The sequence below is a fragment of the Myxine glutinosa genome, chromosome 14, assembly GCF_964187855.1.
Source record: "Myxine glutinosa chromosome 14, kmMyxGlut1.1, whole genome shotgun sequence".
Taxonomy (NCBI): domain Eukaryota; kingdom Metazoa; phylum Chordata; class Myxini; order Myxiniformes; family Myxinidae; genus Myxine; species Myxine glutinosa.
In genome coordinates this window covers 43,276,310-43,289,903 of record NC_136274.1, presented here as the reverse complement: position 1 = coordinate 43,289,903, position 13,594 = coordinate 43,276,310, and the positions used below count along the sequence as shown (strand labels likewise).

Below are 13,594 nucleotides of genomic sequence, written 5' to 3'. Positions count from 1 at the left end.
TTCAGCTTGTACACCAAAACTTCCGCTGCACCATTTTCAATGTGTACGCACCTAGTGAGAGCAGGGATCGAAAGTCCTTTTTCACCTCCATGATAAATCACCTGAAATCAGTTGATCTCGACCAATGTGTGTGCATCGGTGGTGACTTTAATTGCACCTTTGACCCTTCGAACGACAGAAATTCTGCAGAACCTCACCCCGAGTCCCATGCGGACCTATCCCGTTTCTTTAAGATGGCCGGTCTACTGGATGTTTGGCGATTGCACCACCCCAACGTAGCCCAGTATACCTGGTGTCGATGTGCCAATGGTCGGGTGTCTTCGGTAAGACTCGACCGCTGGTACATTAATGTACCCTTTAGGAACGTCGTGGTTTCTTCAGGTTGTTTTCCGTCATTGTTTTCAGACCACCATATGGTAACCTTAGATCTTTCTTTTCCTCGACCCACATGCAGAAATAGTCACTGGAAGTTTAACGTTAAACTGTTAGAAGATAGTTTATTTACAGATTCCTTTCGTGATTTCTGGGCTGAAATGAGTACTAAAAAATCTTCTTTCTCCTCAATTAGTCTTTGGTGGGACAACCTAAAGGCCCAAATTCGAGTATTTTGCCAACAATTTAATTCACACTGTACCAATGTAAAACACATCATGATGGCTTGCTTGGAAGCAGATATCTTAAGGTTAGAGGGCAAGCTGGCTAATGAGAGCAACGCAGTGAACTATCGGTTGCTACTCGAGAAGAAGGCCCAATTAAGGGATTTGATCCATGAAAAAGCAGCGGGCACACTGGTTAGGCTATGAATACAGAATATCAAGGTTTCAGATACCCCGACTAAGTCTTTCTTTCATCTAGAAACTGTAGATAAACCAACACGACTTATATCTTCGGTTTTGGACCCAGGGGGGAACATCCTTACTAATCCAAGCGATATAAGATTAAATGTAATCGATTTCTTTTCTGATCTTTTCAAAGCCAAAACGGTTTCTCATGAAATGATGAATGTTTTGACCTCTCATCTTCCTTCTGTGACTGAGGCCCAACGTTTGGAACTGGATGCTCCAATTACCCTTCCAGAGTTAACCGGTGCACTTGCTGAGATGGAGTCGGGAAAGGCCCCAGGCATCGATGGCCTACCTGCCGATTTTTTTTTGGCATTCTGGGACATTTTGGGCCCAGAGTTGCTCAACGTTCTTATCCAGAGAATTACCGCTCAGTTTTAGAAGAGCAGTACTCTGCCTGCTACCAAAGACCGGCGATCTCCGACACCTGTCAAACTGGCGTCCGATCTCTTTGTTGTGCACGGATTACAAACTGTTTTCCAAGGTCCTTGCGAACCAGTTGAAGACAGTTATTGGTGATCTGGTGTCACCTGATCAAAGTTGCAGCATCCCTGGCAGATCCATCTGCGACAACATATTCCTAATCAGAGATTTGTTAACTGGTAAATGTGTCAAAGAGGATTTTGGATTGGTGTTTCTTGACCTTGCAAAGGCCTTTGATAGCATTGATCATAAGTTTTTGTGCCATGTGTTGCAAGCTTGTGGGCTCGGTGCTAATTTTAGAGCCTACATAGCTTTGTTATATGCAAACATCTCCAGCTTGATCAAAGTTAACAACGAATTTTGCCCACCCATAAAGGTTCAGAGAGGGGTAAGGCAAGGTTGTCCACTTTCAGGTCTATTATTTGCCCTCGCCTTGGAACCTCTCTTAATCGCTCTCAGAAAAGATATCCCTGGACTTGTTCTTTCTCCAGGACACCCACCTTTGACCCTGTCTGCATATGCCGACAACCTATGTGTCATCATAAAAAGAAAATGCGACAGTGACGCTTTGGAAAAGTGTTTGTTGGACTTCAACCTTGCCTCATCATTAAGATGCAATTGGGGGAAAAGCAAGGCTCTATGGTTCCCTTTTCCCAACAATGACTTACCTGTGCCACCGTTATTACCACCAACCCCCCCCCCCCCTTCCTGCAGAGCTAGTGTGGGCAAACGATGGCATCAAGTATTTGGGCGTCTTCCTCGGTCCTCCTCAGTATGTCCAAAACAATTGGGAGAGGATCATTGACCAGGTGGATAAGCGTTTGAGCCGATGGAAAACAGCTCTACCCCACCTTTCCTATAAAGGTCGTGTGCTGGTTGTCAACAACCTAGTCACTACCCTTTTGTGGCACAGTTTCATCTGCCTGCAACCACCGGAGGTTTTGCTTCAAGCTATTCAGAGAAAACTGGTGGATTTTTTTTGGGAAGGCTACCACCTCTTCGACCCAGCGCCATATGTTGTCCCTCAGCCGAGGGTGGTCATGGTCTCGTTGACGTGAAATGCCACCTGTTGGCCTTCTGGCTCTGCTCCATCCAACGCTTGCTTTATGCAGAACACTCACCAGGCAAGCCCTTGGCCTGCTCTGTTCTTCAACGAGCTGGGAGGCTCGGTTATGGTCAGGAACTGTTTTTGACCAACCTACAACACGTTGATGCATCTCTGCTTCCAGTCTTTTATCAGAGCCTCTTGAATGCCTGGCAGGGCGTTTCGATAAGTCGTCAAACAGACTCATATGGCATTAACATGTTTGCACATGAGCCGTTATTTTTCAATCCACTTTTCCCCGATATCCCGAGAAGTCGCGATTTCTGCCAACATTTTATAGTGGCCAACATTTTAAAAGTGTGTCATCTCTGGCATGACTCTGGACATGGATGGAAACCTGCGAACGAGCTGGCGGACCTAACAGGTGTTCGGTCCAGGAGGTTAATCGGGAACATACTAAGAGCGGTGATCCGAAGAGGCCACCAGCTAGGCCTACATTGGACCCAGGATGCAGAGGTTGAGCCCACAGTACCAAAATTAATTGTGTCTTTTACCCCAAATGATCTGCCCCCCATGAGTACAGGGTCACCCCCCTTCCATGCAATGAGCAGCAAGAGCATCTATTAGTCTTGTGTTAAACGTCTTCTTGGGGACCCACCTCTAACTGGGGTTACCCGGTGGAAAGGACTCTTGCCTCCCGGTCCCCCCTCTGAGCCTTTATGGGATACAATGTATGCTGGACTTATATCTAAAAGAACAGGTGACCTCCAGTGGCGTTTGGCCCACTGGATTGTTCCTTCCAATGCTGTCATTCGGTTTTTTCCCCCCATTTCTGGCTGTTGCCCCTTTTGTCCGGAGAGGGAAGACTTGTTTCATGCCTTCATTAATTGTGAAAGACTTTCTCCTTTGCTTTATTGGTTAAATTTTATTTCCCATAGATTGTGGATTACCTTTTCTTTGAAGGCTTACATCTTTGGGTTTCCTCCCAAAAAGGAAACTACATCTATTGTATTCGGTTTCCTAACTGCTACCGCTACTTGCCGTATACCTGTCACGGAAGGCGAGACTGGGCGGTAAACCCATGCAAGAATGTAGTATTATGTTTGTTTTTTTAGTTCTTTGGTGTCAGCAAGGCTCAAACTTGAATTCAACTATGCCCAAACTGCAACATGGCATCATGGTGGCTATGCATGTTGAGCTGTGAGTTCTCTGTCGTGTTGGTTGGTTTTCCTATCCCCCATTGCCCTCCCTTGTGTCCTTCTTTATGCTTGTAAAGCTTCCCCTGTGTGGCCATGATCTTTTTTGTCATTTAATTGTGCTATTAGGATGTGTGTCGTTATGTGTGTAGAAAGATGTCGTTTTCCTTCCCACATCAAATAGTTGTGTACTGAACTGAAAGTGGAATTTAACTGAATTATATACCATGCTGTGATGACTCACAACGTCGTACGACCGTCGTACGACCACGTGAGACAATCGTGGGCCTATCGCAAGATGTTCGCGTACGTCGACGTACGACTTTATCAAGCTATATCGGATGGTCGTACGACGACGCAATAGCATAATATTTTATTGTCTACCCATCGTGGGCCATCGTAGGTTTGGGCCATCGTAGCCCATCGTATACCAACGCAGGCTCTATGGGACCGTGGCTTAATGGGGGCTGACAGGTATAACACCTTGCCCACAGGTGACCTGGGATTATGCAAGGCAGGGGCATTCATCTCCCTGAAGTATCAGAAGACACCCGCATACAAGCTGAGTCTTAGGTGACAGTCCCCTTTGTCTGAGTTTTAGTCCCCTTTGTCTGTATATGTGACAATGGCTGGGATAGTGCTTGGCTCAAACAATCTAGTGTAATCATTAAATTACTTGCAGTGGATTACAAAGATAGTGCTTTGTGACACACCTGATTCCCATTGCGGATGTCTTGTTGTCGAGGCCAAAGGTCAAATGGCATATTAAAGCGCGGCGTTACGCGCGCTGCTTGCGAGCAAGGAGGAAGCGGACAAGCGGTAACTTATAAGCGTCTTTATTTCAGGAGCTCACTGTAACACTGGCGTGCTCCGGGCTGCGCGCCCGGTGTATATCATGAGGCCACGCCTACCCCTCGGGCGTGGCCACCGCCCACTTGGTGCGCGGAATGATGTCACCACGCCAGTGGGCTTTTGTGTCCGCCACACGCGTCCCCCCAGAATTCCCGCGCACCTGGAGGGCCAGTTTGCGGGGCAGACGAATGACCCGGCCGAAGCGCCCCCTGGCGATCGGCGGCGTCCGGGGTGCAGGGATGCCCCTGGCTGCCCCTGGGATGGGTGCAGGACCGGGGGGCGGTGGGGCTGGGCGGTGCCGGGGGTCCGCCCGCAGGGGGGCGGCCCTGACGTGGGGGTCGGGCCACTGGCGGTGGATGGTCCACGTCGAGGTGGGCCGGCTTGAGGCGGTCTACCGAAACGCGGTCAGGAGTACCGCCGATGTCCAGGGTGAAGTGCTTCGCCCCGGTCTCCAGCACGCGGAAAGGCCCGTCGTATGGGGGCCGCAGTGGTGTCCGGTGGGCATCGTGGCGGACGAAGACGTACTCCGCCGTGCGAAGCTCTGGGGCGACGTGCATCGGTGGGTGCCCGTGGCATGCCGTTGGCACCGGGGCGAACCTCTGGGCGGTCTCTTGCAGAGCGGAGCGCTGCTGTACCGCGGACCATGGTGCCGTGGAGTCGGGGAGGAACTCGCCCGGCAACCGCAGCGGTTGCCCGAAGACCAACTCCGCCGCGGATGCGTGCAGGTCCTCCTTGGGCGCCGTCCGGAGGCCCAGCAGGACCCAGGGGAGCCTGTCGACCCAGCCGCCGTCGCGGAGGGTGGCCCGGAGCGCGGCCTTCAATGAGCGGTGAAATCGCTCACACAGGCCGTTAGCCTGGGGGTGGTAGGCCGTGGTTCGGTGCAGCCGGACCCCGAGCCCCTGCGCGACCGCCCCCCAGAGCTCCAAGGTGAACTGGGGGCCGCGGTCGGACGAGATGTCTGAGGGGGCGCCGAACCGGGCGACCCAGGTGGCGATGAAAGCCTGCGCGACATCGGCCGCCGTTGTTGACGCCAAGGGCACGGCCTCCGGCCACCGGGTGGTGCGGTCCACCATAGTGAGGACGTAGGTGAAACCCCGCGAGGGGGGCAGAGGTCCCACCAGGTCCACGTGGACGTGGTCAAACCGGCGTTCCGGCACCGTTAACGGGGCCAACGGGGCCTGGGTGTGCCGGTGCACCTTGGCGCGCTGGCACGCGAGGCACGTCCTGGCCCAGCCGCGGACGGCCTTCCGGAGGCCATGCCAGATGAACTTGTCGGCGATCAGCCTTTGGGAGGCCCTCGCGCCCGGGTGGGACAGGCCGTGGATGGCGTCAAACACCTGGCGCTGCCAGCCCGCGGGCACGATGGGGCGAGGACGCCCGAGGGAGACGTCGCACAAGAGGGCCGTGCCCGCGCCGTCGAACGCCACCTCGGTGACGCGGAGGCCCATGACGGCGGTCCGCAAGGCCTGGACGTCGGGGTCAGCGGCCTGGTCCGCTGCCATCTGGGCATAGTCGATGCCGAGGTGGACTGCGTGGGCGACGGCCCGGGAAAGGCAATCCGCCACCGGGTTGTCCTTCCCCGCGACGTGCTGGATGTCCGTCGTGTACTCGGACACGGCCGAGAGGTGACGCTGCTGCCGGGCCGACCACGGCTCGGTGACCTTGCCCATCGCGAAGATCAGCGGCTTGTGGTCGACGAAGGCAGTGAACGCACGGCCCTCGAGCAGATGGCGGAAGTGCCTGACCGCCAAGTGAAGCCCGAGCAACTCGCGGTCGAAGGTACTGTAACGGCGTTCGGGCGGGCGAAGCTGCCGGCTAAAGAACGCCAGCGGTTGCCAAGCTCCACGCACCCATTGCTCGTGCACCGCGCCCACCGCGTAGTCCGAGGCATCGGTGGTGAGGGCGATCGGTGCATCGGGCGCCGGGTGCGCGAGCATGGTGGCGTTAGCCAAGGCGAGCTTCGCGCCCGTGAACGCCGTGTCCATCTGCTCGGTCCAGGTAACGTCGCCTTTGCCCGGCTTACCTCGGAGAGCTTCGTGCAGGGGGCGCAGGAGCTGGGCGATACGGGGCAGGAACCGATGGTAAAAGTTCACCATGCCCAGGAACTCCTGCAGCCCTCTGATCGTGTGGGGGCGCGGAAACCCCTTCACCGCCTCCACCTTGGCCGGCAGGGGGACGGCTCCGTGCCTGGTGACACGGTGCCCCAGAAAATCGATTATGGTGGCGCCGAACCGGCACTTTGCGGGGTTCACAATCAGGCCATGCTGGCCCAGGCGTTCGAAGAGCGTGCGGAGGTGGCGTAGGTGCTCTTCGCGGGACGCGCTGACGACGAGGATATCGTCCAGGTAGACGTAGACAAAATCCAAGTCACGCAGGACGCTGTCCATCAGTCGCTGGAACGCCTGAGCCGCATTCTTCAGACCGAAGGGCATGCGCAGGAACTCGAAGAGTCCGAATGGCGTGATGACCGCCATCTTCGGGACGTCCTCCGGCCTGACGGGGACCTGATGGTAGCTGCGTATGAGGTCCACCTTCGAGAAGAAGGACATGCCCGCCAAACGGGCGGAAAAGTCCTGAATGTGGGGGACGGGGTAGCGGTCGGGAGTCGTGGCGTCATTGAGACGGCGATAGTCCCCGCACGGTCGCCATCCCCCGCCGGGCTTCGGCACGATGTGCAGCGGCGACGCCCAAGCGCTCTCTGAGCGCCGAACGATGCCGAGTCGCTCCAGGGTAGCGAACCCCGCTTTTGCCACCGCCAGCTTCGTCGGCTCGAGGCGGCGTGCCCGGGCGTAGACCGGTGGCCCGACGGTGGGGATGTGATGGGCCACCCCGTGCTTGATGGCCCCCGCCGAGAAGGTGGGCCGCGTGAGGGCCGGGAAGCCGGCGAGGAGGCGGGTGAATGCGTCCGCTGCCGGAAGCATACAGACCAACGTGGCCGGAACCGAACCGTTCGGCAAGCCGCTTGGCAAGCCGCTCGTTGAGCTGGGCAACGCACAAGCGAGCGAGCTGAACGTCTCGGCCTGGACAAGACGTCTGCGCTTGACGTCGACCAGGAGCCCATTAGCGCACAGGAAGTCCGTGCCAAGCAGTGCCATGGGCACGTCGGCGGTGACGAACGTCCATCGGAAAACCTGCCCTCCGAACCACAGAGAGAGGCAGCGTTTTCCGTACGTACGGATGGGCGTCCCGTTCGCGGCAAGCAGCGTGGGGCCCCCACCCGCGGCGTGCTTGTCTGACGTGCCGGCGGGAACGACACTCACCTGCGCTCCCGTGTCGCACAGGTAACGGCGCCCGGAGAAGGTGTCCGTTATGAACAGCAGGCTGCTCGAACGGCCGGCGCTCATCGCCACTATTGAGTGCCGGCCCGGGCGTTTCCCGACCTGTTGAAGGAGCATGGCGGATGACACTGCCGAGCTTCGTGGCCGAACTTGGCGTGGAACCAGCACCAGGTGGTGGAGCTGGAGGAGCGCGGCTGGCTCCGCCAGGCCGGTGGAGTTGGCGGGTTTCCCCGTGGTGGCGGTTTTCGCCGCGGCGGTGGGCGGGGCGTGGCGGCGGTCACGAGGTGCGTATCAGCATGCTGCGTATGCTGTATAAGCTGATGCTGTGGATCAGCAGCATCAGCAGCAGCATCAGCAGCATCAGCCACGAGGGCCGTGACGGCCACGCCGACTCTCGCCTGCGTGTCCGAAGCGGCGAAGTACTTGTCCGCCTCGGCTGCCAATGCTCGGGGCTCCGTTAGCCAGGTCCCGGCCAACGCGAGGCGAACCTGCGCTGGAAGTTGGCGACGGAAAAGCGCCCGGAATAGAGAACCGGGGGCTTCGTCGCCCAACAGTGACAGCATATGGTCCATTCGGACCGACGGGCGCGTGTCACCGAGCTCGGGGAGATCCAGGAGGCGGTCGGCCCGTGCGTCATCCGTGAGGCCGAACGTGGCTAGGAGTAGCCGCTTGAGTGCCTCGTACTTGTGGCCGTCCGGTGGGTGGCGAAGGACGGACACAACTCGAGCGGCCGTGCCGGGCCCGAGGGAGGCGACGACGTGGCAATAGCGCGTGTCATCGCCGGTGAGGCGCCAAAGCTGAAATTGGGCTTCGGCCTGGACGAACCAGACTTCGGCCTGAGCCTCCCAAAATTCGGGAAGTTTGATGAAGTTGGCCATGGCAATGGCGTCGCGTGTGGAAGGATCGCTCCGGCAGATCCAACGTCGAGGGGGTCACCAGTAAAGCGCGGCGTTACGCGCGCTGCTTGCGAGCAAGGAGGAAGCGGACAAGCGGTAACTTATAAGCGTCTTTATTTCAGGAGCTCACTGTAACACTGGCGCGCTCCGGGCTGCGCGCCCGGTGTATATCATGAGGCCACGCCTACCCCTCGGGCGTGGCCACCGCCCACTTGGTGCGCGGAATGATGTCACCACGCCAGTGGGCTTTTGTGTCCGCCACAATATATCCTTTTATTGACAATCAGTTTGCTCCCACAATAACCTGTGAACCACTGGAGGGAGTTAAACCAAACTTGGCACAAGTATGTACTGTAATACAAAGAAGAACCGATTCAATTTTAGATACAAAAGGTCAAAGGTGACGTGGGCTTTGAAAATCATTCTGCAGACCATAACTCGAGATAGAAGCATCTGATATTGTCTCTCTTCTACTTATCTCTCTTGTCTATCACGCTCTCACATAACCTTTATTTTAGTGTGACTTTTCATTGAGATGAAGCGTAACAATGGCTTGACATCTCACTCGAGCCGAGGCATATCCATCGACATTTTTTTCATCGATTTCTATTTTGGTGAACGATTTTTACCCTCGCCAGAGGAGAGGGTATTGCACTTGAGTCCGTTTGTTTGGTTGTCTGTCTGTTTGTCCGCACAGAATAAATATGATTTTCTTTGCAACCTTTGGTCCGATTGACAGGAAATTTTCAACATAGGTGCAGCTCCTACTGTAGAATTTGTAACGATAATTATGACGTATCAGGTCACGTGGTATGGGCGCCATCCTGGAAGAAAACAAAAACCTTTGCACCTCTATATCTCCAAAAGCGCTGAATAGAAAAAAAATCAGACATGGCTCATTTTTAAGAACTCTCCATGGGGAATAACTTGTGTTAATGATGATGTCATACTGTCATACTGTCATAGGTGCCTCCATTATGACGTCATAATCCGTCAAGTACAACACTTCATCCGATCAAGATGAAATTTGTTGAGCGTCATCTAAGGATAATTGGAGGGAAAAAAATGGTGACGTCATCGGTCACGTGGTCTGGCTAACATATTTGTTTTAACAGGAAAGCCTTAAAAACCACTAAAACACGTCCTGGCGAGGGTCTGCAATCTCTGATTGCTCTTTTATGATATTTTAATGTGTAAAAGGTATGTGTGTAAGTTGGCTACCTTCCCCAAAACCATACCTCATACAGTTTACTTAAATAATGCATTAGTTTGTATCCGAAGATATATTACTGTTGGCTGTACAGCAATTGCAGGAAGGAAGAAGGAATGAAATATGAACCTTTAGGGGTAATAGATTTTGATGGAATTTGGGCGTTAAAAAGTTCAGGACTTTTGTTGAAGTGGATCCAGACAAATCGGAAAGTAATGGAGTCACCTTTGTGAAGTCATCTCTGGTTCATTGATAAATCATACCCTTGATTATTCGGTGCCAGGTTCCCATGCACAAAGGGAGAACTCTTGGGCAGATGAGTGGCGACAATTCCCTGACAACACAGCATTCCCAACAAATACCAATGAGTATTGAGGCAGGCTCAATGACATCATTAGGTATTTCAGCCCAAACAGTGAAAACAGCATTGGGGACTATGGAGTAAGGGATGCTCACACAAAAAGACAAAATGTCCCCGAAGTGGAACAGCAAAAGAAAAGATTAATTTTTGAAAAGAGAATTGCATAATAAATTAAAATATTTATTATTTATTCACTCATTAATGTCAGTAACCCTTTGAAGGCAGCCCATTAGCATTTATTCCTTTTTACAGTAGATAACGGTTAGGGTTAGGCATGGATGGATGATTATGATGGGCTCGGAGCTGGGGCGGGGGGGGGGGTGAAAAGGAGCGGGGGATCGTATGGGGGGTGGGGGGAGGGGCTATTTTCACAAAACAGTTTGAAACCCTGAATTTATTGTTTTTAATGGCCTTGTACTAAATTATATAAAGCACTGGATTCTGTGCTTTCGAACTCATCTTTACTCTTCATTTCTATTATCTATCCTCCATCGAACGTGCTGGTAATAAGAAGCTTAAAGAAAAAATTAATCTTGGAAACAATTACATGATCTGATCGAGCTGTTCTATTCAGAGGCATTTGTTGGCAGTCACTAACGAGATAATGTTCACAATTACAATAATTATACCGCCATTCATTATGTTAATTCAAATAATCATAATGATCTTTATGATGAAGAATAAGCACAACCCTCCCTAACAAGGATGCCAATTTTGATAATAAGTCGTGTCCCTAGGGCCTGGGCCAATCAAATCACAGAATATTAAAATTACATACGGCTTACACATATGGAAAGTAGGGAGGGAGGAATATTTAAGAGACAAGAGAGAGAGTTGGTCAGTGGGGATGGGGCAGGGATGTTGGGGGAGAAACTAGACAGGAGGTTAAAGAGGAGTAAAATTGCGCAATTTGTGTTTATCTAATATGCGCTCTAATTGTTTATTCGCCTTGTTTAATGATTGTTCTCTCGTTGTTGCATTGCAGGCAATAAAAGGTTTGTCAACCTGTTTGGAAACTTCACAAACCTTGAGTACCTGGACCTGTCCAGCAACAGCCTGAAGTCTGTGCTGCTCGACCCTGTGCTGTCACGCCTGTGTAAAATCAAAACTCTTTTGCTTGCCTCAAATTCCCTCTCCTTTTTCCCTTGGTCAAAAGCACTGTTGCTGCCGAATCTAGGAATCCTCGACCTCAGCGACAACAACCTCGTGACCCTTTCACCCAACGTCAAAAATATAGCTCTCTATCACCTCGACCTCAGCCACAACCAAATCACTTCGCTCCCCAATTGGTTTTTGCAAAATTTGCCAAACCTCACAGTGCTCGACGTTTCCTTTAACAAGCTTACGGCCTCGAATGCCACCGATTTTCCGACATCCGAGCTAGAACGCCTGGACGTGCTGGGTCTTCGGGGAAACCCCTTTGGCTGTACATGTGGCAACGGCTGGTTTAGCGCTTGGCTCAACGACTCCAGTGTAATCATTCCGTTGCTTGCAGTGGATGTGCTCTGCGACACACCCGACTCGCATCGCGGATGTGCTGTTGTCAAGGCTCTGTATACAAAGGCCTGCAGCTTGGTCACGCTCGGCCGAGGCCTTTCGCTCTTCTTTGCCACCACCATTCTTATCATGGTCTTTGGGGCGTTGGCAGGAAACCGATGGCACTGGGAACTTGCCTATGGTCTCGAGGTTTTGAGGGCACGTTGGCGTGGTGGTTACTGGGACGTTAAGGCGATGGCTGATGACTACGATGCCTACGTGGATTATGACGTGAACAGCGTAGAGGTCTCAGAGTGGGTTCTCCACGAGCTTCGTATACAACTAGAGGAAGGCACGGGGCGCCCACTTCATCTTTGCCTGGAGGAGAGAGATTGGGTGCCTGGCATTTCAGTTGTGCATAACCTGTCCGAGAGCATCCTACAAAGCCGCAAAACTATCTTCGTGCTCACTCGAGACTTTGCTGGCTCTTGCCGTTTTCAACAGGCCCTGGGCATGGCTCAGCAGAGGTTACTGGATGAAGGCACCGATGTCATCGTATTTGTCTTGCTTGAAGAACCTCGTATACCCTCTCGCTATCTTCAGCTGCGCCAGCGCGTTGTGCCTGGTTCAGTACTTCATTGGCCACTTAACCCACAGGCTCAAGGCCTATTCTGGCATGATCTTCACAAGGCCCTAGCACCTCCTCTTCCTCCACGCTGCCGCAAAGATGTAATAACCTCACGCCAGCCATTAGATGGATTGCTGTAGGGTTGTGAAGGGGATCAGACTTTGCTGAGAGGACGTGAAGGGCATTTGATAAAGCATAACAACAAATGTAGTTTATTCGTTTGCGGCCTGTGGCTGCTTGTTGAATCATTTCTGGAAGTGCGGCTGTGCTTTTACCAATGAAGTTACCTCTTACCAGTAAGCTGGTACTCATTTTGCCAACCACGGAAGGATGACGGGCTGAGTCAACCCACCTAGTTTTATTTCAATGGCAGGGGCAGGGGCTCAAACTCAAGACCCTAAGATCTCAAGCCAGCCACCTTAGTCAGGTTCACTGTTTTTTCGTTCAAAATTTTTGGAGATTAGCAAAACTATACATTTTTGGAATATTCAGAGCATGAGGAATCCAAAAATTAATGTTGGCATTTGCGTAGACACCTGCATGGCCGCCATTTAGGATTTTCAAAATGGCCACCATAAAATACATAATTTGCGCTATCTCGGCTTCTCGTCAACCGAGAATCTTATTTTTATGTATGCTAATCCTATGTTTTCTGGGTCAAGAAAACCATTGGTGGGATCATTAGACTTCTAATCCTAACACTCGCTTCAGTTTTAGGACTTTCCAGATGTTAGTGATACAAAAAATATTCCGCATATTCAGCATATTCCTGAACGGTATAGACCTAGTAGATCCTGTGTATAGGACTTATAGTTCAATCTGATACTAACAAGGCTGCTTTCTTGCTTTATAACCCCAAACCTATAACTTCAAAGGACTTGCAATATCATGTATTATGTAATACAGTTATATCACAAATATAAAGACCATGGTTTTCAATTACCTTTGTTTGTTGTTTTTCTATAACCCTGAGCACTATTTGGAGGCTTTATTGGATTCCTTGACCCAGAAAACATAGGATTAGCATATTTAATTAAGTTTTTAGGTTGACTAGAAGCCGAGATAGCGCAAAATATGTATTTTATGGCGGCCATTTTGAAAATCAAAAATGGCGGCCATGCACGTGTCTGTGCAAATGCCAACATTGATTTTCGGATTCTCCATGCTCTGATGATTCCAAAAATGTACAGGTTTGCTAATCTCCCAAAATTTTGAACGAAATTATATTTGTTAACATAGTGAAGCGGACTATCTTAACCGTTAGGCCAACACCAGGCGAAAAATAATTGTAATTATCAAGCATTCCTGTTAAGCCATTGTTGTCACCCGATCTCAGCGCATCCCTGATATACAAATAAGAGTAAACAGAAGGTCAAATGATAGAAAA

General features: G+C 51.8%; 1 protein-coding gene across 1 annotated transcript in view; it reads left to right on the top strand.

Annotated features, from left to right (window-relative positions):
* The window catches only part of LOC137439712 (toll-like receptor 7), a 41,867-nt gene extending 29,517 nt beyond the window's left edge, over positions 1-12,350 (top strand). Inside the window, exon 5 of the mRNA XM_068135748.2 lies at positions 11,089-12,350. Within this exon, the coding sequence (XP_067991849.2) occupies positions 11,089-12,347 (1,259 nt within the window). The 3' untranslated portion in view covers positions 12,348-12,350. The remainder of the gene's footprint in view (positions 1-11,088) is intronic.
* The last annotated feature ends 1,244 nt before the right edge of the window (positions 12,351-13,594 follow it).